This window comes from Pseudophryne corroboree, chromosome 8, assembly GCF_028390025.1.
Source record: "Pseudophryne corroboree isolate aPseCor3 chromosome 8, aPseCor3.hap2, whole genome shotgun sequence".
NCBI lineage: Eukaryota > Metazoa > Chordata > Amphibia > Anura > Myobatrachidae > Pseudophryne > Pseudophryne corroboree.
Genome location: NC_086451.1, coordinates 79,567,530 through 79,594,495, shown reverse-complemented (window position 1 = coordinate 79,594,495; position 26,966 = coordinate 79,567,530). Strand labels below are relative to the sequence as shown.

Below are 26,966 nucleotides of genomic sequence, written 5' to 3'. Positions count from 1 at the left end.
CTGCCCGATCTGTCGGGGACTGACGTCATGAACTGGGCGGGCGTGTACACACGCCCGCCCATTTCAGCTGTCAGTCCCGGCCGGCTGCCACAGCATGTGTACGGGCGGCCGGCTGGTCACCCGTACACACAGCGATGCGCCAATATATTGGTAGCTATATTGGCCGTCGCCTGTGCTGCGGGGCCGATGCGATATGTCTGTGAACGATGGAGTTCACAGACATATTGCACGTACACACTGGCCGAAGGACCCGCGATATATCGCCCGTTCAATAGAACCGCCGATATATCGGCCAGTGTGTACCCACCTTAAGAAACCTTAAAACAGAAATAGGTCCAACTTAGCAGGGGATATGTTAACCTGTACAAATAGAAGAACCCACAGATACACAATCAAATTATAGGACAATTACAGAATATGCAGTAGATAACAGTTAATCCAGGACAGAGAAGGGAGGGAGCAGAAGTTAAGCATATGATACAGTAAGTGATGTGTGGAAAAGAATATTAGTTAAGCATGTGTCAATTAAATAACATATAGTCCGGTCGCGGAGGGCGGAGCTCAGCCTGATGCAGGAGGGAAGCTGGCAGATGAGTAGAAACTTCCACCCGGGTGGGAGAAGCGGATGAGCCGCAGCTCTGGCCGTGTGCATTATTTTAACCATATGACAAATGCCAGTAAGTGGGAACGGCCCAGTGCTGGCGGGAAGAATGGGCAAGGTGATCCAGGGAAGGTGCGATGTTCTCACCTGTTAGTAAAGCATAATCAGTCCAGACGTCCTTCATTGTGGAGGCCGGAGAGGATAACACGCACCAAAGAGGAGGCCCTGGAACTTATTAATGGTAGGCTACATAAAGAAAATTAAGTCTGGAGATGAGGACTTTGAAGCTCTGGCCTCTCAGTTCAGTGACTGCAGCTCCGCTAAGGCTGGGGGAGACTTGGGCAATTTTGGGAGAGGTGACATGCAGAAACCCTTTGAAGATGCTTCCTTTGCTTTGCGGCCAGGAGAAATGAGTGACCCGGTTTTCACGGATTCTGGCATCCACATTATACTACGCACAGAGTGATTCCCTGTCTGTAGAGAGGATTGGGGGTCGGAGAGATGGGGGTGTTGTACAGGCAGGTGGGAAGGGGTAGACTAAACTTAAGTATACCCTGGGGATTACCGAAGACTTCCGATTGTCCGTTTATCAGCGTTCAATGTAACTGGTTTCAGCGGCCATTGACAGCATAGTATCAATGTTAAACATTTCAGTTTACAGCAATGGATCTGCATGAAGGGGCACCTTGAGTCACAGGCTACATGTACACTCCCCTATCTGTGAGAGCTACCTGGATAAGTAGGAAAATTTTGGCTCTGTCATTTTACTGTTTGTTTATATCCCAACATAAATGGTGTAGATTAACGCCTGCATGCCGGGCGCTCTGGCGTGTGCTTTTACCACAACATATTGAGAACCAGTGATCCAGGGTCTAACTGCTTAAATGATTTGTTGCTGGTGGTCTGTGTTACTCCCATCTGAATGTTAAAATTTTGCATGATAGTTGTATTACTAGAATCATTGCAACAGCCTATAAAGATGCTCCTGTTACTGTAAAGGGTGCATTATTTTGGTACAGTTTTTTGGAACCTCCAACCCCCCCTAAGTGGGTGAAAATAATTTCCTTCTGTTAAGATTCCTTTAAAGAGCACCTGCCGCCTGCACACAAGGAATTAGCCATTTTCCTGACTGAACCAATGTCCGAAGCGTTAACAGCATTTTCAAGATACTGGTCCCTATATGAGCATTGAGTTCAGCCCACATGATGACTGATTTCACGTCTGGTACTGCCTGTCCAGGTTTGAAACCTCCTAAGAGATCATGCCATTTTCTCTAACGTCCTAGTGGATGCTGGGGACTCCGAAAGGACCATGGAGAATAGCGGCTCCGCAGGAGACTGGGCACATCTAAAGAAAGCTTTAGGACTATCTGGTGTGCACTGGCTCCTCCCCCTATGACCCTCCTCCAAGCCTCAGTTAGATCTCTGTGCCCGAACGAGAAGGGTGCACACTAGGGGCTCTCCTGAGCTTCTTAGTGAAAGTTTTAGTTTAGGTTTTTTATTTTCAGTGAGACCTGCTGGCAACAGGCTCACTGCATCGAGGGACTAAGGGGAGAAGAAGCGAACTCACCTGCGTACAGAGTGGATTGGGCTTCTTAGGCTACTGGACATTAGCTCCAGAGGGACGATCACAGGCCCAGCTTGGATGGGTCCCAGAGCCGCGCCGCCGGCCCCCTTACAGAGCCAGAAGGCAGAAGAGGTCCGGAAAATCGGCGGCAGAAGACGTCCTGTCTTCAACAAGGTAGCGCACAGCACTGCAGCTGTGCGCCATTGCTCTCAGCACACTTCACACTCCGGTCACTGAGGGTGCAGGGCGCTGGGGGGGGGGCGCCCTGAGACGCAATAATAAACACCTTGGATGGCAAAAAATGCATCACATATAGCTCCTGGGCTATATGGATGCATTTAACCCCTGCCAAAATACATAAAAAAACGGGAGATAAGGCAGCCGATAAAGGGGCGGAGCCTATCTCCTCAGCACACTGGCGCCATTTTCCCTCACAGCTCCGTTGGAGGGAAGCTCCCTGGCTCTCCCCTGCAGTCACTACACTACAGAAAGGGTTAAAAAAGAGAGGGGGGCACAAATTAGGCGCAGTATACTATTAACTATACAGCAGCTATAAGGGGAAAAACACTTATATAAGGTTATCCCTGTATATATATAGCGCTCTGGTGTGTGCTGGCAAACTCTCCCTCTGTCTCCCCAAAGGGCTAGTGGGGTCCTGTCCTCTATCAGAGCATTCCCTGTGTGTGTGCTGTATGTCGGTACTTTTGTGTCGACATGTATGAGGAGAAAAATGATGTGGAGACGGAGCAGATTGCCTGTAATAGTGATGTCACCCCCTAGGGGGTCGACACCTGAGTGGATGAACTGTTGGAAGAAATTACGTGACAGTGTCAGCTATGTATAAAAGACAGTGGTTGACATGAGACAGACGGCTACTCAGCTTGTGCCTGTCCAGACGTCTCATAGGCCGTCAGGGGCTATAAAGCGCCCGTTACCTCAGATGGCAGATATAGACGCCGACACGGATACTGACTCCAGTGTCTACGGTGAAGAGACAAATGTGACTTCCAGTAGGGCCACACGTTACATGATTGAGGCAATGAAAAATGTTTTACACATTTCTGATAATACGAGTACCACCAAAAAAAAGGGGTATTATGTTCGGTGAGGAAAAACTACCTGTAGTTTTCCTAAATCTGAGAAATTAAATGAGGTGTGTGATGATGCGTGGGTTTCCCCCGATAACAATTTCTAAAATGTTATTGGCATTATATCCTTTCCCGCCAGAGGTTAGGGTGCGTTGGGAAACACCCCCTAGGGTGGATAAAGCGCTCACACGCTTGTAAGGGCTCTATCCTCTCCTGAGATGGCCGCCCTTAAGGATCCTGCTGATAGAAAGCAGGACGGTATCCTAAAATGTATTTACACACATACTGGTGTTATACTGCGACCAGCAATCGCCTCAGCCTGGATGTGCAGTGCTGGGTTGGCGTGGTCGGATTCCCTGACTGAAAATATTGATACCCTAGATAGGGACAGTATATTTTTGTCTATAGAGCATTTGAAAGATGCATTTCTATATATGCGTGATGCACAGCGGAATATTTGCCGACTGGCATCAAGTCTAAGTGCGTTGTCCATTTCTACCAGTAGAGGGTTATGGACACGTCAGTGGTCAGGTGATGCGTATTCCAAACGGCATTTGGAAGTATTGCCTTATTAAGGGGAGGAGTTAATTGGGGTCGGTCTTTCAGACCTGGTGGCCACGGCAACAGCTGGGAAATCCACGTTTGTACCCCAGGTCGCCTCTCAACATGAGAAGACGCCGTATTATCAGGCGCAGTCTTTTCGTGGATAAGCGGCCAAAAGGTTCCTCATTTCTGCCCCGTGACAGAAGAGAAAAAAGGCTGCAGAAATCAGCCAGTTCCCAGGAACAGAAACCCTCTCCCGCCTCTGCCAAGCCCTCAGTATACGCTGGGGCTTTACAAGCAGAATCAGGCACGGTGGGGGGGCCCGTCTCAATGAATTTCAGCGCGCAGTGGGCTCACTCGCAAGTAGACCCCTGGATCCTTCAGGTGATATCTCAGGGGTACAAATTAGAATTCGAGACGTCTCCCCCTCGCCGTTTCCTAAAGTCGGCTTTACCGATGTCTCCTTCTGACAGGGAGAGAGTTTTGGAAGCCATTCACAAGCTGTATTCCCAGCAGGTGATAATCAATATACCCCTCCTGCAACAGGGAACGGGGTATTATTCCACACTGTTGTGGTACCGAAGCCGGACGGCTCGGTGAGACCGATTCTAAATCTAAAATCTTTGAACACTTACATACAGAGGTTCAAATTCAAGATTGAGTCACTCAGAGCAGTGATTGCGAACCTGGAAGAAGGGGACTACATGATGTCTCGGGACATCAAAGATGCTTACCTTCATGTCAAAATTTACCCTTCTCACCAAGGGTACCTCAGGTTTATGGTACAGAACTGTCACTATCAGTTCAGACGCTGCCGTATGGATGGTCCACGGCACCCCGGGTCTTTACCAAGGTAATGGCCGAAATGATGATATTCCTTCAAAGGAAGGGAATTTTAGTTATCCCTTACTTGGACAATTCCCTGATAAGGGTAAGATCCAGGGAACAGTTGGAGGTCGGTGTAGCACTATCTCAGGTAGTGTTGCTGCAGCACGGTTGGATTCTCAATATTCCAAAATCGCAGCTGGTTCCGACGACTTGTCTTCTGTTCCTAGGGATGATCCTGGACACAGTCCAGAAAAAGGTGTTTCTCCCGGAGGAGAAAGCCAGGGAGTTATCCGAGCTAGTCAGGAACCTCCTAAAACCGAGCCAAGTCTCAGTGCATCAATGCACAAGGGTTCTGGGTAAAATGGTGGCTTCCTACGAAGCAATCCCATTCGGCAGATTCCACGCAAGAACTTTCCAGTGGGACCTGCTGGACAAATGGTCCGGGTCGCATCTTCAGATGCATCAGCGGATAACCCTGTCACCAAGGACAAGGGTGTCCCTCCTGTGGTGGTTGCAGAGTGCTCATCTTCTAGAGGGCCGCAGATTCGGCATTCAGGACTGGGTCCTGTAACCACGGATGCCAGCCTGCGAGGCTGGGGAGCAGTCACACAGGGAAGGAATATCCAGGACTTATGGTCAAGCCTGGAGACATCACTTCACATAAATATCCTGAAGCTAAGGGACATTTACAATGCTCTAAGCTTAGCAAGACCTCTGCTTCAAGGTCAGCCGGTGTTGATCCAGTCGGACAACATCACGGCAGTCACCCACGTAAACAGACAGGGTGGCACAAGAAGCAGGAGGGCAATGGCAGAAGCTGCAAGGATTCTTCGCTGGGCGGAAAATCATGGGTTAGCACTGTCAGCAGTATTCATTCCGGGAGTGGACAACTGGGAAGCAGACTTCCTCAGCACGACCTCCACCCGGGAGAGTGGGGACTTCACCCAGAAGTCTTCCACATGATTATAAACCGTTGGGAAAAACTCGACAGGTATTGCGCCAGGTCCAGGGACCCTCAGGCAATAGCTGTAGACGCTCTGGTAACACCGTGGGTGTACCAGTCAGGGTATGTGTTCCCTCCTCTGCCTCTCATACCCAAGGTACTGAGATTGATAAGATGGTGAGGAGTAAGCACTATATTCGTGGCTCCGGATTGGCCAAGAAGGACTTGGTAACCGGAGCTTCAAGTGATGCTCACGGAGGATCCGTGGCCTCTACCTCTAAGAAGGGACCTGCTCCAGCAAGGACCCTGTCTTGTTCCAAGACTTACCGCGGCTGCGTTTGACGGCATGGCGGTTGAACGCCGGATCCTGAAGGAAAAAGGGCATTCCGGATGAAGTCATCCCTATCCTGATCAAAGCCAGGAAGGATGTAACCGCAAAAACATTATCACCGCAATTGGCGAAAATATGTTGCGTGGTGCGAGGCCAATAAGGCCCGACGGTGGAAATTCAACTGGGTCGATTCCTACATTTCCTGCAAACAGGAGTGTCTATGGGCCTGAAATTGGGGTCCATTAAGGTTCAAATTTCGGCCCTGTCAATTTTCTTCCAAAAAGAACTAGCTTCAGTCCCTGAAGTTCAGACGTTTGAAAAAGGGGTACTGCATATACAGCCTCCTTTTGTGCCTCCAGTGGCACTTTGGGATCTCAATGTAGTTTTGGGTTCCAAAAGTCACATTGGTTTGAACCACTTAAATCTGTGGAGTTACAATATCTCACATGGAAAGTGGTCATGCTGTTGGCCCTGGCCTGGGCCAGGCGCGTGTCAGAATTGGCGGCTTTATCCTGAAAAAGCCCTTATCTGATGTTCCATTCGGACAGGGCGAAATTGAGGACTCGTCCTCAGTTTCTCCCTAAGGTGGTTTCAGCGTTTCACCTGAACCAACCTATTTGTGGTGCCTGCGGCTACTAGGGACTTGGAGGATTCCAAGTTGCTGGACGTAGTCAGGGCCCTGAAAATATATGTTTCCAGGACGGCTGGAGTCAGAAAATCTGACTCGCTGTTTATCCTGTATGCACCCAACAAGCTGGGTGCTCCTGCTTCTAAGCAGACGATTGCTCGTTGGATTTGTAGTACAATTCAGCTTGCACATTCTGTGGCAGGCCTGCCACAGCCAAAATCTGTAAAAGCCCATTCCACACGGAAAGTGGGCTCATCTTGGGCGGCTGCCCGAGGGGTCTCGGCTTTACAACTTTGCCGAGCTGCTACTTGGTCAGGGGCAAACACGTTTGCTAAATTCTACAAATTTGATACCCTGGCTGAGGAGGACCTGGAGTTCTCCCATTCGGTGCTGCAGAGTCATCCGCACTCTCCCGCCCGTTTGGGAGCTTTGGTATAATCCCCATGGTCCTTTCGGAGTCCCCAGCATCCACTAGGACGTTAGAGAAAATAAGAATTTACTTACCGATAATTCTATTTCTCATAGTCCGTAGTGGATGCTGGGCGCCCATCCCAAGTGCGGATTGTCTGCATTACTTGTACATAGTTATTGTTACAAAAATCGGGTTTTTTTGTTGTTGTGAGCCATCTTTTCAGAGGCTCCTTCTGTTATCATGCTGTTAACTGGGTTCAGATCACAAGTTGTACGGTGTGATTGGTGTGGCTGGTAAGAGTCTTACCCGGGATTCAAGATCCTTCCTTATTGTGTACGCTCGTCCGGGCACAGTATCCGAACTGAGGCTTGGAGGAGGGTCATAGGGGGAGGAGCCAGTGCACACCAGATAGTCCTAAAGCTTTCTTTAGATGTGCCCAGTCTCCTGCGGAGCCGCTATTCTCCATGGTCCTTTCGGAGTCCCCAGCATCCACTACGGACTATGAGAAATAGAATTATCGGTAAGTAAATTCTTATTTTTAGATGGTGATGGGTTGTTTTTTGTTTTTTTTCAAATACATCCTAAAGTCAAAATGTGTACTGGTTATGTAGACAGTGGCCATCTTGTGCTCACAAGAGTGCAACCGATCAATTTGAAAGGAAGTAATTACATTCTTGAGACACTGAGGAATTAAATCTAACATTACACTATCAACTGGCTTTCTGCATAGTAAGTAAAGGTATGCTTTACTCAGAGGCGTAACTAGACTTTTTGGTGCCCTGTGCCAGAGAGAGAATTGGTGCCCCCCCCCCCCTTTTTTTTCCAATAGGGACATAAGGTGCATGCCTCATGGGTAAGGGGCATGACAAGATTGATCCCAGAGAAAGCCCATGCTATGATACACCTTCCCACATTATATATTTGTATAATATAATACACACACATTTATAGACCACTGCAAGAAAATTGATTTGGACACAAATCCTCTTTATACCACATTCGTGCACTTTACTTGAGAGCTTGTTGTTATTCAGTTACAATACCCTTTATTACATGACATATTTCAATATACTGCCCCACCCAGGATTCAAACCTATGACCTGTTGAATTCTAATCAAACACCCTACTCAGAAGAAATCTTTAGTGGAGTTCATGAATGTTGTCTAGGTATTAGTGACAGAAGTGGTGGGGGTAGGAGACAGGGGCGGTCAGGAGATGCTGGGCTTCAAAAAGGGGGGAAGCAGCAAGTGAAACTAATAAAAACAGGTAATTGAGAAGTGCTGCCAACAGCGCCCCTTACCCTGCAGCGCTATGTGCAGTGCCCCTTCCGCACACACCTAGTTACGGCCCTGGCTTTACTGCATATACTCTGCCGTTGTTATAAAACAGGCTGAACACAAGGCAGTGTGTCAGCCACAGATGGGGAAATGTAAAGAAGTGCTTTTTTTTGGCGGGTAATTTTTAAAGCTACAAAATTTAAGGCATATCCAGGTTGGCATTTCCTCTAAAATAAAACTGCTGCTTTAAATCCCGGGGTAAAACCATAAAAAATAAAAAATAAAATAACATATAGGCCCTCATTCCGAGTTGTTCGCTTGCCTGCTGATTTTAGCAGAATTGCTAATAGGCTAAAATCCGGCAGTTCTGCGCATGCATCTCAGGGCGCACGCGCTAAGCAAATTTACACAAAACTATGCTATTTTACTCACAGGCGAACAAAGCTTTTTAATCGCTCTGCTGATTGACAGGAAGTGGGTGTTTCTGGGCGGAAACTGGCCGTTTTCGGGGAGTGTGCTAAAAAACGCAGGCGTGCCAGGTAAAAACGCAGGAGTGGCTGGAGAAACGGAGGAGTGGCTGGTCGGACGCTGGGCGTGTTTGTGACGTCAAACCAGGAACTAAACGGACTGAGGTGATCGCAATCTAGGAGTAGGTCTGGAGCTACTCAGAAACTGCAAGGAAATCTTTCGTTAGCAATTGCTAATGTTTCATTAGCAATTCTGCTATGCTAAGATACACTCCCAGAGGGTGGCGGCTTTGTGTTTGCATTTCTGCTAAACGTAGCTAGCGAGCGAACAACTCAGAATGGGGGCCATAGTCCGGAGAGGTTTATGGCTGGGATAGCATATACTCCAAAATAACACAGTATACAAGCATAGCATTTATGTAATAAGGGGGCAGATGTATTAAGCCTGGAGAAGGGATAAAGAAGTGATAAAACGGTGATAACGCACTAGCCAGTCAGCTTCTGTCATTTTTAAAATCCGTAATGATTGGCTGGGGCGTTATTACCTTGCGCTCATCACTGCTTTATCACTTCTTTATCCCTTCTCCGGGCTTAATACATCTGCCCCAGTGGCCAGTGATAGTCATAGCCAAGACAACATGTATACCCCCAAACAAAGAAGTCCAAAAATCTACTGTTCATAGCATAGTAGTATATATGAAATTGGGTAAGGGGACAGAGGGGAAAAGGTGAGCAAACAAAACAAATAGCATATCAATATCCTGGGAGAAATTATGAGAAAAACAAGTATCATAGTAACATACCCTCCAACATTTTACACATAAAAATCGGTACAATTCCGAATAGGGGGTGTAGCCATGGGTAAAGGGGGCGTGGCCACGTCCCTTTTCCTGTACTTTCAATGGAAGTTTGGAGAGCCAAAAATCGGTACAGACCATAAAAAAAGTTACTGTACCTGCCAAAAAGGTACAGTTGGAGGGTATGTAGTAATATCACATAGGAAATTTGGTGAATAAAGATCACGTCAATTAGAGAACCGTGTCTGGTGGACTTCACGGCATAACAGCATAATGAGCATATACTGTATACTGAGAAATAACATAGCATTCAAGTCACGAATGTTATGTGAAAAAATAATAAACTTGTCAGGTGTGTGATGGTGGTCAAAGGGAGTCATAGCCCCCCAAAAAAGCAGACCCATACAAAGAAGTATTATAGCATAAACAGTCATGTCACTGGGCCAAAGAGGCCCTGAAACAAGGATAGAAAATTTCGTATAGGGGGCACTGTATCAGAAAAACTGAGAACCCGGCCTGAAACCTGAAGCATTAAGACTTCTTGGGGAGCAAACCAAATATTGAGAAATACAGAGTACAGTGTGTTATAATCTGTCAGAGATGACTAGCAAGTGCTATAAGGAGTCAACATCAAATCCACAGGTAAACCACAGCTTTGGGTCTCCATAAAAGGAGTAGCAGGTTGCAGATTATTCCCTGATGAGCCCTGAGGCAACCCATATGAAGCTGTTACTGGAGTCAACCACATGCTGCAGTTTAAATGCTGTACTCGAGAGAAGGCAGGTCCCAGGCTTTCCAATTCACTAGCAGAAGAAGCGTAGTCCATCCACACACTGGAACATGATGTGCCCTAGTGGGAAGCTGGGGTATAGTGAGGGGTATCAGCCTCCTCCATAGGCTCGGACCGCAAAATGGTGGATATGGGCACCACAGCAAACGAGGAAGCTTGAATCATAGATTCCTCCATTTCCCCCAGAGGGACAGTAGTACGTGGGAACCAAGATGGGAGTCAGTCGAGACAACAACCAGTCAAAGTAAAAATCTAAGTATAGTAATAAGATGTTGGGGGTCATTCGGAGTTGATCGCTAGCTGCATTTGTTCGCAGCGCAGCGATCAGGCTAAAAAACAGCAGTTCTGCGCATGCGTATGCGGCGCAATGTGCACGCGTGACGTACGGGCACAACGAACGATGCAGTTTTGCACAGGGTCTAGCGATGCATTTCAGTCGCACTGGTTGCCGCAGATTGATTGACATGAAGTGGGCGTTCCTGGGTGGCAACTGACCGTTTTCAGGGAGTGTTCGGAAAAACGCAGGTGTGCCTGGGCGAACGCTGGGCGGGTGTGTGACGTCAAATCCGGAACTGAACAGTCTGAAGTGATCGCAAGCGCTGAGTAGGTTTTGAGCTACTCTGAAACTACACAAAAATTTTTTGCAGGCGCTCTGCGATACAACCGTTCGCACTTCTGCTAAGCTAAAATACACTCCCAGTGGGCGGCGGCATAGCGTTTGCATGGCTGCTAAAAACTACTAGCGAGCGATCAACTCGGAATGACCCCCCACACACAGTGCTTGAGCCATATTGGTTATTGAAGTGGTGTCTACCGATAGCAGAACAGGAACCTCCATAACTTACAGCAGGGGTACGGAGCAAGGCAGAAAATCTGAAGCTGAAGAACACCACGGCAGGACTCACAGGGGTTTTAAGGAACTGGGAATCAGCTTCTTACCCTGATGGCTGCAATCGAGACCCACAGCTAAGGGTGAGTCACCTCACCAGTGATAGAAATCCTCAGAGGCAGGAGCTGAACCAAGCAGGATTCTTCAGGGCAGGTAGACGCACCAGAGGATGTCAGTCTGCGCTCACCACCAAGCAGCCCAGAGCTTTGAATCGCGGCACAATAGCTGTACGTAGCCAATGTGAGAGACGGCAGATCCGCAGCACATGTTCTCCTGTACCCCCAGCTGCCACCATGCAATACAGGTAATAAGAGTCCCGCAGACAAATTAGGCAGGCCAGGTAGCTTTTCAGGTGCCCAATATTAACAGATAGTGTTAAGGGCAGGAGGGTGAAGCAGCTACGGAGTATCGGCGGCGATGCTTTTGCATCTACTGAGTAGCTCTCTGCCAGTGCAGCTCCTGTGCAGCCCAGCTGCGCTGGAAGGCGGCTACACGCCATGTCCCGGGTCGCAGCGGCTGCGCATGACGTCACGCAGCCGCCGTGGCCCACCTCAACAGAACTCCGGACACGCCTGCGCTGTCTGGACTGTGCCCCACCAACGGTGTTCTAATGTCGTTGGCACGCCCCCTCCCGCCGCATGACTTTCTCTACCTGTCAATCAGGCAGAAGCGATTGCAGCCCTGAGATGCTGTTAGCATCTGAAGTCTGCAAAGTACATATATATATATATATATATATATATATTAGAGATGAGCGCCGGAAATTTTTCGGGTTTTGTGTTTTGGTTTTGGGTTCGGTTCCGCGGCCGTGTTTTGGGTTCGACCGCGTTTTGGCAAAACCTCACCGAATTTTTTTTGTCGGATTCGGGTGTGTTTTGGATTCGGGTGTTTTTTTAAAAAAACCCTAAAAAACAGCTTAAATCATAGAATTTGGGGGTAATTTTGATCCCAAAGTATTATTAACCTCAAAAAACATAATTTACACTCATTTTCAGCCTATTCTGAACACATCACACCTCACAATATTATTTTTAGTCCTAAAATTTGCACCGAGGTCGCTGTGTGAGTAAGATAAGCGACCCTAGTGGCCGACACAAACACCGGGCCCATCTAGGAGTGGCACTGCAGTGTCACGCAGGATGGCCCTTCCAAAAAACCCTCCCCAAACAGCACATGACGCAAAGAAAAAAAGAGGCGCAATGAGGTAGCTGACTGTGTGAGTAAGATTAGCGACCCTAGTGGCCGACACAAACACCGGGCACATCTAGGAGTGGCACTGCAGTGTCACGCAGGATGTCCCTTCCAAAAAACCCTCCCCAAACAGCACATGACGCAAAGAAAAAAAGAGGCGCAATGAGGTAGCTGTGTGAGTAAGATTAGCGACCCTAGTGGCCGACACAAACACCGGGCCCATCTAGGAGTGGCACTGCAGTGTCACGCAGGATGTCCCTTCCAAAAAACCCTCCCCAATCAGCACATGATGCAAAGAAAAAGAAAAGAAAAAAGAGGTGCAAGATGGAATTATCCTTGGGCCCTCCCACCCACCCTTATGTTGTATAAACAAAACAGGACATGCACACTTTAACCAACCCATCATTTCAGTGACAGGGTCTGCCACACGACTGTGACTGATATGACGGGTTGGTTTGGACCCCCCCCAAAAAAGAAGCAATTAATCTCTCCTTGCACAAACTGGCTCTACAGAGGCAAGATGTCCACCTCATCTTCACCCTCCGATATATCACCGTGTACATCCCCCTCCTCACAGATTATCAATTCGTCCCCACTGGAATCCACCATCTCAGCTCCCTGTGTACTTTGTGGAGGCAATTGCTGCTGGTCAATGTCTCCGCGGAGGAATTGATTATAATTCATTTTAATGAACATCATCTTCTCCACATTTTCTGGATGTAACCTCGTACGCCGATTGCTGACAAGGTGAGCGGCGGCACTAAACACTCTTTCGGAGTACACACTTGTGGGAGGGCAACTTAGGTAGAATAAAGCCAGTTTGTGCAAGGGCCTCCAAATTGCCTCTTTTTCCTGCCAGTATAAGTACGGACTGTGTGACGTGCCTACTTGGATGCGGTCACTCATATAATCCTCCACCATTCTATCAATGTTGAGAGAATCATATGCAGTGACAGTAGACGACATGTCCGTAATCGTTGTCAGGTCCTTCAGTCCGGACCAGATGTCAGCATCAGCAGTCGCTCCAGACTGCCCTGCATCACCGCCAGCGGGTGGGCTCGGAATTCTGAGCCTTTTCCTCGCACCCCCAGTTGCGGGAGAATGTGAAGGAGGAGATGTTGACAGGTCGCGTTCCGCTTGACTTGACAATTTTGTCACCAGCAGGTCTTTCAACCCCAGCAGACCTGTGTCTGCCGGAAAGAGAGATCCAAGGTAGGCTTTAAATCTAGGATCGAGCACGGTGGCCAAAATGTAGTGCTCTGATTTCAACAGATTGACCACCCGTGAATCCTTGTTAAGCGAATTAAGGGCTGCATCCACAAGTCCCACATGCCTAGCGGAATCGCTCCGTGTTAGCTCCTTCTTCAATGCCTCCAGCTTCTTCTGCAAAAGCCTGATGAGGGGAATGACCTGACTCAGGCTGGCAGTGTCTGAACTGACTTCACGTGTGGCAAGTTCAAAGGGCATCAGAACCTTGCACAACGTTGAAATCATTCTCCACTGCACTTGAGACAGGTGCATTCCATCTCCTATATCGTGCTCAATTGTATAGGCTTGAATGGCCTTTTGCTGCTCCTCCAACCTCTGAAGCATATAGAGGGTTGAATTCCACCTCGTTACCACTTCTTGCTTCAGATGATGGCAGGGCAGGTTCAGTAGTTTTTGGTGGTGCTCCAGTCTTCTGTACGTGGTGCCTGTACGCCGAAAGTGTCCCGCAATTTTTCTGGCCACCGACAGCATCTCTTGCACGCCCCTGTCGTTTTTTAAAAAATTCTGCACCACCAAATTCAAGGTATGTGCAAAACATGGGACGTGCTGGAATTTGCCCATATTTAATGCACACACAATATTGCTGGCGTTGTCCGATGCCACAAATCCACAGGAGAGTCCAATTGGGGTAAGCCATTCCGCGATGATCTTCCTCAGTTGCCGTAAGAGGTTTTCAGCTGTGTGCGTATTCTGGAAAGCGGTGATACAAAGCGTAGCCTGCCTAGGAAAGAGTTGGCGTTTGCGAGATGCTGCTACTGGTGCCGCCGCTGCTGTTCTTGCGGCGGGAGTCCATACATCTACCCAGTGGGCTGTCACAGTCATATAGTCCTGACCCTGCCCTGCTCCACTTGTCCACATGTCCGTGGTTAAGTGGACATTGGGTACAACTGCATTTTTTAGGACACTGGTGAGTCTTTTTCTGACGTCCGTGTACATTCTCGGTATCGCCTGCCTAGAGAAGTGGAACCTAGATGGTATTTGGTAACGGGGGCACACTGCCTCAATAAATTGTCTAGTTCCCTGTGAACTAACGGCGGATACCGGACGCACGTCTAACACCAACATAGTTGTCAAGGACTCAGTTATCCGCTTTGCAGTAGGATGACTGCTGTGATATTTCATCTTCCTCGCAAAGGACTGTTGAACAGTCAATTGCTTACTGGAAGTAGTACAAGTGGGCTTACGACTTCCCCTCTGGGATGACCATCGACTCCCAGCGGCAACAACAGCAGCGCCAGCAGCAGTAGGCGTTACACGCAAGGATGCATCGGAGGAATCCCAGGCAGGAAAGGACTCGTCAGACTTGCCAGTGACATGGCCTGCAGGACTATTGGCATTCCTGGGGAAGGAGGAAATTGACACTGAGGGAGTTGGTGGGGTGGTTTGCGTGAGCTTGGTTACAAGAGGAAGGGATTTACTGGTCAGTGGACTGCTTCCGCTGTCACCCAAAGTTTTTGAACTTGTCACTGACTTATTATGAATGCGCTGCAGGTGACGTATAAGGGAGGATGTTCCGAGGTGGTTAACGTCCTTACCCCTACTTATTACAGCTTGACAAAGGGAACACACGGCTTGACACCTGTTGTCCGCATTTCTGGTGAAATACCTCCACACCGAAGAGCTGATTTTTTTGGTATTTTCACCTGGCATGTCAACGGCCATATTCCTCCCACGGACAACAGGTGTCTCCCCGGGTGCCTGACTTAAACAAACCACCTCACCATCAGAATCCTCCTGGTCAATTTCCTCCCCAGCGCCAGCAACACCCATATCCTCCTCATCCTGGTGTACTTCAACACTGACATCTTCAATCTGACTATCAGGAACTGGACTGCGGGTGCTCCTTCCAGCACTTGCAGGGGGCATGCAAATAGTGGAAGGCGCATGCTCTTCACGTCCAGTGTTGGGAAGGTCAGGCATCGCAAACGACACAATTGGACTCTCCTTGTGGATTTGGGATTTCAAAGAACGCACAGTTCTTTGCGGTGCTTTTGCCAGCTTGAGTCTTTTCAGTTTTCTAGCGAGAGGCTGAGTGCTTCCATCCTCATGTGAAGCTGAACCACTAGCCATGAACATAGGCCAGGGCCTCAGCCGTTCCTTGCCACTCCGTGTGGTAAATGGCATATTGGCAAGTTTACGCTTCTCCTCCGACAATTTTATTTTAGGTTTTGGAGTCCTTTTTTTTCTGATATTTGGTGTTTTGGATTTGACATGCTCTGTACTATGACATTGGGCATCGGCCTTGGCAGACGACGTTGCTGGCATTTCATCGCCTCGGCCATGACTAGTGGCAGCAGCTTCAGCACGAGGTGGAAGTGGATCTTGATCTTTCCCTAATTTTGGAACCTCAACTTTTTTGTTCTCCATATTTTATAGGCAGAACTAAAAGGCACCTCAGGTAAACAATGGAGATGGATGGATTGGATACTAGTATACAATTATGGACGGACTGCCACGGTTAGGTGGTATAAAAAAACCACGGTTAGGTGGTATATATTATAATAATAATACAATTATGGATGGACGGACTGCCTGCCGACTGCCGACACAGAGGTAGCCACAGCCGTGAACTACCGCACTGTACACTGGTTGATAAAGAGATAGTAGTATACTCGTAACAACTAGTATGACACTATGACGACGGTATAAAGAATGAAAAAAAAACCACGGTTAGGTGGTATATATTATAATAATAATACAATTATGGATGGACGGACTGCCTGCCGACTGCCGACACAGAGGTAGCCACAGCCGTGAACTACCGCACTGTACACTGGTTGATAAAGAGATAGTAGTATACTCGTAACAACTAGTATGACACTATGACGACGGTATAAAGAATGAAAAAAAAACCACGGTTAGGTGGTATATATTATAATAATAATACAATTATGGATGGACGGACTGCCTGCCGACTGCCGACACAGAGGTAGCCACAGCCGTGAACTACCGCACTGTACACTGGTTGATAAAGAGATAGTAGTATACTCGTAACAACTAGTATGACACTATGACGACGGTATAAAGAATGCAAAAAAAACCACAGTTAGGTGGTATATATTATAATAATAATACAATTATGGATGGACGGACTGCCTGCCGACTGCCGACACAGAGGTAGCCACAGCCGTGAACTACCGCACTGTACACTGGTTGATAAAGAGATAGTAGTATACTCGTAACAACTAGTATGACACTATGACGGTATAAAGAATGAAAAAAAAACCACGGTTAGGTGGTATATATTATAATAATAATACAATTATGGATGGACGGACTGCCTGCCGACTGCCGACACAGAGGTAGCCACAGCCGTGAACTACCGCACTGTACACTGGTTGATAAAGAGATAGTAGTATACTCGTAACAATTAGGATGACACTATGACGGTATAAAGAATGAAAAAAAAACCACGGTTAGGTGGTAGGTATATAATAATAAATAATACAATTCTGGTCGGACGGACTGCCTGCCGTGTGCCGACACAGAGGTAGCCACAGCCGTGAACTACCGCACTGTACACTGGTTGATAAAGAGATAGTAGTATACTCGTAACAATTAGGATGACACTATGACGGTATAAAGAATGAAAAAAAAACCACGGTTAGGTGGTAGGTATATAATAATAAATAATACAATTCTGGTCGGACGGACTGCCTGCCGTGTGCCGACACAGAGGTAGCCACAGCCGTGAACTACCGCACTGTACACTGGTTGATAAAGAGATAGTAGTATACTCGTAACAATTAGGATGACACTATGACGGTATAAAGAATGAAAAAAAAACCACGGTTAGGTGGTAGGTATATAATAATAAATAATACAATTCTGGTCGGACGGACTGCCTGCCGTGTGCCGACACAGAGGTAGCCACAGCCGTGAACTACCGCACTGTACACTGGTTGATAAAGAGATAGTAGTATACTCGTAACAATTAGGATGACACTATGACGGTATAAAGAATGAAAAAAAAACCACGGTTAGGTGGTAGGTATATAATAATAAATAATACAATTCTGGTCGGACGGACTGCCTGCCGTGTGCCGACACAGAGGTAGCCACAGCCGTGAACTACCGCACTGTACACTGGTTGATAAAGAGATAGTAGTATACTCGTAACAATTAGGATGACACTATGACGGTATAAAGAATGAAAAAAAAACCACGGTTAGGTGGTAGGTATATAATAATAAATAATACAATTCTGGTCGGACGGACTGCCTGCCGTGTGCCGACACAGAGGTAGCCACAGCCGTGAACTACCGCACTGTACACTGGTTGATAAAGAGATAGTAGTATACTCGTAACAATTAGGATGACACTATGACGGTATAAAGAATGAAAAAAAAACCACGGTTAGGTGGTAGGTATATAATAATAAATAATACAATTCTGGTCGGACGGACTGCCTGCCGTGTGCCGACACAGAGGTAGCCACAGCCGTGAACTACCGCACTGTACTGTGTCTGCTGCTAATATAGACTGGTTGATATTTAAAGAGATATTAGTAGTATACAACAATACTATACTGGTGGTCAGGCACTGGTCACCACTCCTGCAGCAAAAGTGTGCACTGTTAATTAATATAATTGTACTCCTGGCTCCTGCTAACAACCTGCAGTGCTCCCCAGTCTCCCCCACAATTAATTATAAGCTTTTAATTTATACATTGATGACTGTGCAGCACACTGGGCTGAGCTGAGTGCACACAGACTGAGTCACACTGTGTGACTGACTGTGCTGTGTATCGTTTTTTTTTTCAGGCAGAGAACGGATATAGCAGAGAGAAGTGAACGGATATATTATATTAAATAAAAGTTAACTAGCAACTGCACTGGTCACTGACTGTGGTAAACTAACTCTGTCTGCGACTCTGCACAATCTCTCTCTATCTAATCTATCTATCTCTATTCTAATGGAGAGGACGCCAGACACGTCCTCTCCCTATCAATCTCAATGCACGAGTGAAAATGGCGGCGACGCGCGGCTCCTTATATAGAATCCGAGTCTCGCGATAGAATCCGAGCCTCGCGAGAATCCGACAGCGTCATGATGACGTTCGGGCGCGCTCGGGTTAACCGAGCAAGGCGGGAAGATCCGAGTCGCTCGGACCCGTGGAAAAAAAAGTGAAGTTCGTGCGGGTTCGGATTCAAAGAAACCGAACCCGCTCATCTCTAATATATATATATAATTTCTCTAACGTCCTAGTGGATGCTGGGGACTCCGAAAGGACCATGGGGAATAGCGGCTCCGCAGGAGACTGGGCACAAAGTAAAAGCTTTAGGACTAGCTGGTGTGCACTGGCTCCTCCCCCTATGACCCTCCTCCAAGCCTCAGTTAGATTTTGTGCCCGAACGAGAAGGGTGCAATCTAGGTGGCTCTCCTGAGCTGCTTAGAGTAAAAGTTTAAATAGGTTTTTTTATTTTCAGTGAGACCTGCTGGCAACAGGCTCACTGCATCGAGGGACTAAGGGGAGAAGAAGCGAACTCACCTGCGTGCAGAGTGGATTGGGCTTCTTAGGCTACTGGACATTAGCTCCAGAGGGACGATCACAGGCCCAGCCATGGATGGGTCCCGGAGCCGCGCCGCCGGCCCCCTTACAGAGCCAGAAGAGTGAAGAGGTCCAGAAAATCGGCGGCAGAAGACGTCCTGTCTTCAATAAGTTAGCGCACAGCACCGCAGCTGTGCGCCATTGCTCTCAGCACACTTCACACTCCGGTCACTGAGGGTGCAGGGCGCTGGGGGGGGCGCCCTGGGACGCAATGAAAATACCTTAAATGGCTAAAAATACATCACATATAGCTCCTGGGCTATATGGATGTATTTAACCCCTGCCAGTTTTCCACAAAAAAGCGGGAGAAAGGCCGCCGAAAAAGGGGCGGAGCCTATCTCCTCAGCACACAAGCGCCATTTTTTCCTCACAGCTCCGTTGGAGGAAGGCTCCCTGACTCTCCCCTGCAGTCCTGCACAACAGAAACAGGGTAAAACAAGAGAGGGGGGGCACTAAATTGGCATATTAATATATACAGCAGCTATATTAGGGAAAAACACTTATATAAGGTTATCCCTGTATATATATATAGCGCTCTGGTGTGTGCTGGCAAACTCTCCCTCTGTCTCCCCAAAGGGCTAGTGGGGTCCTGTCCTCTATCAGAGCATTCCCTGTGTGTGTGCTGTGTGTCGGTACGCTGTGTCGACATGTATGAGGAGGAAAATGGTGTGGAGGCGGAGCAATTGCCTGTGTTAGTGATGTCACCCCCTAGGGAGTCGACACCTGACTGGATGGTCTTATGGAAAGAATTACGTGATAGTGTCGGCACTTTACAAAAGACTGTTGACGACATGAGACAGCCGGCAAATCAGTTGATACCTGTACAGGCGTCTCAAACACCGTCAGGGGCTATAAAACGCCCGTTACCTCAGGTCGATACAGACACTGACACGGACACTGACTCCAGTGTCGACGGTGAGGAAACAAACGTATTTTCCAGTAGGGCCACACGTTACATGATCACGGCAATGAAGGAGGTTTTGAACATTTCTGATACTACAAGTACCACAAAAAAGGGTATTATGTGGGGTGTGAAAAAACTACCCGTAGTTTTTCCTGAATCAGATGAATTGAATGAGGTGTGTGATGAAGCGTGGGTTTCCCCCGATAAAAAACTGCTAATTTCTAAAAAATTATTGGCATTATACCCTTTCCCGCCAGAGGTTAGGGCGCGTTGGGAAACACCCCCTAGCGTAGATAAGGCGCTCACACGCTTATCAAAACAAGTGGCGTTACCGTCCCCTGATACGGCCGCCCTCAAGGAACCAGCTGATAGGAAGCTGGAAAATATCCTTAAAAGTATATACACACATACTGGTATTATACTGCGACCAGCAATCGCCTCAGCCTGGATGTGCAGTGCTGGGGTGGCTTGGTCGGATTCCCTGACTGAAAATATTGATACCCTGGACAGGGACAATATATTATTGACTATAGAGCATTTAAAGGATGCATTTCTATATATGCGAGATGCACAGAGGGATATTTGCACTCTGGCATCAAGAGTAAGTGCGATGTCCATTTCTGCCAGAAGAGGATTATGGACGCGACAGTGGTCAGGGGATGCGGATTCCAAACGGCATATGGAAGTATTGCCGTATAAAGGGGAGGAGTTATTTGGGGTCGGTCTATCGGACCTGGTGGCCACGGCAACGGCTGGAAAATCCACCTTTTTACCCCAAGTCACCTCGCAGCAGAAAAAGATACCGTCTTTTCAGGCTCAGTCCTTTCGTCCCCATAAGGGCAAGCGGGCAAAAGGCCACTCATATCTGCCCCGGGGCAGAGGAAGGGGAAAAAGACTGCAGCAAACAGCCTCTTCCCACGAACAGAAGCCCTCCCCCGCTTCTGCCAAGTCCTCAGCATGACGCTGGGGCCTTACAAGCGGACTCAGGCAAGGTGGGGGCCCGTCTCAAGAATTTCAGCGCGCAGTGGGCACACTCGCAAGTGGACCCCTGGATCCTGCAGGTAGTATCTCAGGGGTACAAATTGGAATTCGAGACGTCTCCCCCTCGCCGGTTCCTGAAGTCTGCTTTACCAACGTCTCCCCCCGACAGGGAGGCGGTATTGGAAGCCATTCACAAGCTGTATTCCCAGCAGGTGATAATCAAGGTACCCCTCCTACAACAGGGAAAGGGGTATTATTCCACGCTGTTTGTGGTACCGAAGCCGGGCGGCTCGGTGAGACCCATTTTAAATCTGAAATCCTTGAACACTTACATAAAAAGGTTCAAGTTCAAGATGGAGTCACTCAGAGCAGTGATAGCGAACCTGGAAGAAGGGGACTATATGGTGTCTCTGGACATCAAGGATGCTTACCTCCATGTCCCAATTTGCCCTTCTCACCAAGGGTACCTCAGGTTTGTGGTACAGAACTGTCACTATCAGTTTCAGACGCTGCCGTTTGGATTGTCCACGGCACCCCGGGTCTTTACCAAGGTAATGGCCGAAATGATGATTCTTCTTCGAAGAAAAGGCGTCTTAATTATCCCTTACTTGGACGATCTCCTGATAAGGGCAAGGTCCAGAGAACAGTTAGAGGTCGGAGTAGCACTATCTCAAGTAGTACTACGACAGCACGGATGGATTCTAAATATTCCAAAATCGCAGCTGATTCCGACGACACGTCTGCTGTTCCTAGGGATGATTCTGGACACAGTACAGAAAAAGGTGTTTCTCCCGGAGGAGAAAGCCCAGGAGTTATCCGACCTAGTCAGGAACCTCCTAAGACCAGGCCAAGTGTCAGTACATCAATGCACAAGGGTCCTGGGAAAGATGGTGGCTTCTTACGAAGCGATTCCATTCGGCAGATTCCACGCAAGAACTTTTCAGTGGGATCTGCTGGACAAATGGTCCGGATCGCATCTTCAAATGCATCAGCGGATAACCCTGTCTCCAAGGACAAGGGTGTCTCTCCTGTTGTGGTTACAGAGTGCTCATCTCCTAGAGGGCCGCAGATTCGGCATTCAGGATTGGGTCCTGGTGACCACGGATGCCAGCCTGAGAGGCTGGGGAGCAGTCACACGGAAGAAATTTCCAGGGCTTGTGGTCAAGCATGGAAACGTCACTTCACATAAATATCCTGGAACTAAGGGCCATTTACAATGCCCTAAGTCAGGCAAGACCTCTGCTTCAGGGTCAGCCGGTGTTGATCCAGTCGGACAACATCACGGCAGTCGCCCACGTAAACAGACAGGGCGGCACAAGAAGCAGGAGGGCAATGATGGAAGTGGCAAGGATTCTTCGCTGGGCGGAGAATCATGTGATAGCACTGTCAGCAGTGTTCATTCCGGGAGTGGACAACTGGGAAGCAGACTTCCTCAGCAGACACGATCTTCACCCGGGGGAGTGGGGACTTCACCCAGAAGTCTTCCACATGATTGTGAACCGCTGGGAAAAACCAAAGGTGGACATGATGGCGTCCCGCCTCAACAAAAAAACTGGACAGATATTGCGCCAGGTCAAGGGACCCTCAGGCAATAGCTGTGGACGCTCTGGTAACACCGTGGATGTACCAGTCAGTGTATGTGTTCCCTCCTCTTCCTCTCATACCAAAAGTACTGAGAATCATAAGAAGGAGAGGAGTAAAGACTATACTCGTGGCTCCGGATTGGCCAAGAAGGACTTGGTACCCGGAAATTCAAGAGATGCTCACGGAAGACCCGTGGCCTCTACCTCTAAGAAAGGACCTGCTCCAGCAGGGACCATGTCTGTTCCAAGACTTACCGCGGCTGCGTTTGACGGCATGGCGGTTGAACGCCGGATCCTGAAGGAAAAAGGCATTCCGGATGAAGTCATCACTACCCTGATCAAAGCCAGGAAGGATGTAACCATACAACATTATCACCGTATTTGGCGTAAATATGTTGCGTGGTGCGAGGCCAGGAAGGCCCCTACAGAGGAATTTCAACTGGGTCGTTTCCTGCATTTCCTGCAAACAGGACTGTCTATGGGCCTCAAATTAGGGTCCATTAAGGTTCAAATTTCGGCCCTGTCAATATTCTTCCAAAAAGAACTGGCTTCTGTTCCTGAAGTTCAGACGTTTGTCAAGGGAGTACTGCATATACAGCCTCCTTTTGTGCCTCCAGTGGCACCTTGGGATCTCAATGTAGTTTTGGGATTCCTAAAATCACATTGGTTTGAACCACTCACCACTGTGGACTTAAAATATCTCACATGGAAAGTGGTAATGCTGTTAGCCCTGGCTTCAGCCTGGCGTGTCTCAGAATTGGCGGCTTTATCCTATAAAAGCCCTTACCTAATTTTTCATACGGACAGGGCAGAATTGAGGACTCGTCCTCAATTTCTTCCTAAGGTGGTTTCAGCATTTCACTTAAACCAGCCTATTGTGGTGCCTGCGGCTACTAGGGACTTGGAGGATTCCAAGTTGCTGGACGTAGTCAGGGCCCTGAAAATATATGTTTCCAGGACGGCTGGAGTCAGAAAATCTGATTCGCTGTTTATCCTGTATGCACCCAGCAAGCTGGGTGCTCCTGCTTCTAAGCAGACGATTGCTCGTTGGATTTGTAGTACAATTCAGCTTGCACATTCTGTGGCAGGCCTGCCACAGCCAAAATCTGTAAAAGCCCATTCCACACGGAAAGTGGGCTCATCTTGGGCGGCTGCCCGAGGGGTCTCGGCTTTACAACTTTGCCGAGCAGCTACTTGGTCAGGGGCAAACACGTTTGCTAAATTCTACAAATTTGATACCCTGGCTGAGGAGGACCTGGAGTTCTCTCATTCGGTGCTGCAGAGTCATCCGCACTCTCCCGCCCGTTTGGGAGCTTTGGTATAATCCCCATGGTCCTTTCGGAGTCCCCAGCATCCACTAGGACGTTAGAGAAAATAAGAATTTACTTACCGATAATTCTATTTCTCATAGTCCGTAGTGGATGCTGGGCGCCCATCCCAAGTGCGGATTGTCTGCATTACTTGTACATAGTTATTGTTACAAAAATCGGGTTATTGTTGTTGTGAGCCATCTTTTCAGAGGCTCCTTCTGTTATCATGCTGTTAACTGGGTTCAGATCACAAGTTGTACGGTGTGATTGGTGTGGCTGGTATGAGTCTTACCCGGGATTCAAAATCCTTCCTTATTGTGTACGCTCGTCCGGGCACAGTATCCTAACTGAGGCTTGGAGGAGGGTCATAGGGGGAGGAGCCAGTGCACACCAGCTAGTCCTAAAGCTTTTACTTTGTGCCCAATCTCCTGCGGAGCCGCTATTCCCCATGGTCCTTTCGGAGTCCCCAGCATCCACTACGGACTATGAGAAATAGAATTATCGGTAAGTAAATTCTTATTATATATATATATATATATATATATATATATGTGTTCCTTTGTGCTGGTGTATGCTGCATTGCGGTCCCAGGCTTTGCTTTGAAGTTATACTACAGTCTGTGTTAACAAAGAGAAGAGCTGGTACACTTCATCATGGTCTTGTAAGATAAGCTACTTCAGGAGTGGGAGTTACAATGTGATCTTTCCTCTCTGTAGGTGTTCCAGAGACGTTGGGACGGGTCAGTGGATTTCAGGCAGAACTGGGATTCCTACAAGAAAGGGTTTGGCAGCCAGCTGAGCGAATTTTGGCTGGGGAATGAAAATCTCCATAAAATAACCTTGTCAGGTAATGAAAGACAGATCTGTGGCAGTGCTTTAAAATAAATAAGAATTTATTCTTTATACTTTGTTTAATGTAAAATGTTTAGCAAAAATATAAATTGTAGTTGGTTAATAAAACACTAAAAAACACCCTTAGTGGTAGTTTCCTCGTACGTGCCATTTTCTGGATACACTGGTGTTCTTGATGCCTGTAACTGTACAATGCCACCCGCCTCTGTCCAATGCTCTGTTTTTGTGGCCATTCATATGAATGGAAAGTTAATGGTGATGGGACATAGACGGGATGCGGTTATGTGACCAGCGGTCGGGAGACCCCCCCCCCCCCCCCCTCACAACCCCCCCCCCCCCCCCGGCCACCTAAAAACTGTTCACTATACCGACGCAGGGATCCCAAACAGTTAACAGCCCACCTGTTGGAGTGCTGACCAGCATAGACTATTCCCATAGAGCGGGGATAGAACCTGTGGTGAGCGCAGCTTAACACCGAGCCCGCTGCGTGGCAAGCACAGCAAGCCCGCAAGGGGCTTCGTTGCGCTCACCCCGCCGGCCACCTAAAAACCAGGATCCCTGCGTCGGTATGGTGACCGACGGTCAGCCAAACCCAACCCACATAGACAACCATTCATTTAAAGCAGGCTGCCTGTAAGAGGAAAGAGTTGGCAGCCATAGGACTGTTACAGACATCAGGGACTACACAGAGAATCGTGGCGGAAGGTGCGTGCAAGATAAGAACCATTTTGTTTTTTATTAAAGCTAATTGAACTTGAATTAAAACTAAACTTCAGTAGTCTGTGTAAAGGGGAGGGATTGGGGACTGAATGTTAAATGTTTATGATGCAAGCATAGGTCTATGGGTTGCTTTGTGCATTCACATGTACAGCACATAGGTAAAATGATGTACCTGCACACTCAATATAGAGTTCGATTAAAAGATAATAGTGGAGTGGGAGGTGTGGAAGATGGTGCTAATTTTGGTGCAGGGAAAGGGAACTAGGAAATATATTTATCCTAAAAGGATGACCAATGGAAATTCTCTCTTGATGACTTTGATATGTTGATGAGGAATATCCAATGTCGACAGGATATTTCAGTGTTGACAAACTCGATAGTGATTGATTTGATCCACAATGGTACATGGAAAAAGTGGTGATACTAATGTGAAGTATGGTAAGATATACAATGATACAGTCTTGAATGATGGTGTACCAAACTCACTTATGGAGACAGAAATAAATTATATCTGGGTATCTTTATGGTGAAGAATGATTGTTTTTTTAAAATATTTCTTTAAGATGACTTTTCTCAGTGTAGGCTCATACCTTACTTACACTGATAAAGTGTAGACAACATATATAAAGGTATCTTTTATGGATAACGGGGGTCATTCCGATCCGTTCGCACGCAGTGGTTTGTCGCTGCAGTGCAAACGGGTCTGGAATGCGCATGCACGGCGGCCACACTGCGCATGCGCGTTGTTGCCCAGTGACAGGGGTCGCCGGGTTATGTTGCGGACAACGAAGAAAGCGGTCGCAGAGGCGACCGCAAGAAGATTGACAGAAAGAAGGTGTTCCTGGGCGTCACCAGACCATTGCCTGCCGTTTTCGGGGAGTGGTGAAGAAAACGCAGGCATGTCCAGGAGGGCGGATGTCTGATGTCAAAGCCGGCCCCAGCATCGCTTAGATCGTTGCACAGGGAAAGTATGTCCAGGGCTGGTCTTGTTCTGCATTAAATGTTTTTAGCTTAGCAGGGCTGCACAAGCGATCGCAGCCCTGCAAAGCTAAATTACACTCCCCTATAGGCGTGGACTAGATCGCAGCAGCAGCAAAAAGTTGCTGGCTGCGATCAACTCGGAATGACCACCAACAACAGTTGTTGGTACTGTAGGTAGGTGTTGGTCTAGAGGCTGCTTTTTTTCCCCCAGTTGAAGAGACACTTTTTTCCTGACCCCCCCTGATTTTTGCTTAAAAGATGTTCCCTTGTAAAATTATAAAAAAAAAAAAATGTGGTTAGGACTGCGCTTCCAAATACCACTGGGGGATTGTATTTCAGCTGCTAGACCTTAAGGTTACCCAATTCCATCACAGAACAATGGGGGGTCATTCCGAGATGATCGCACGTAGCAACTTTTTGCTGCTCGTGCGATCAACTTGACACCGCGTATGAAGGAGTGTATTT

At 47.8% G+C, this 26,966-nt stretch overlaps 1 protein-coding gene and 1 pseudogene across 2 annotated transcripts in view; both read left to right on the top strand.

Moving 5' to 3' along the window:
* Nucleotides 1-26,966, top strand: part of LOC134948632 (ficolin-2-like) — a 102,407-nt gene that overhangs the window by 42,679 nt on the left and 32,762 nt on the right. For both annotated transcript variants that reach the window (XM_063936734.1, XM_063936733.1), the window contains exon 5: nt 24,666-24,795. In XM_063936734.1, coding sequence (XP_063792804.1) covers nt 24,666-24,795 — 130 coding nt within the window. The remainder of the gene's footprint in view (nt 1-24,665; nt 24,796-26,966) is intronic.
* On the top strand, nt 475-1,290 carry LOC134948006 (peptidyl-prolyl cis-trans isomerase NIMA-interacting 1-like; annotated as a pseudogene).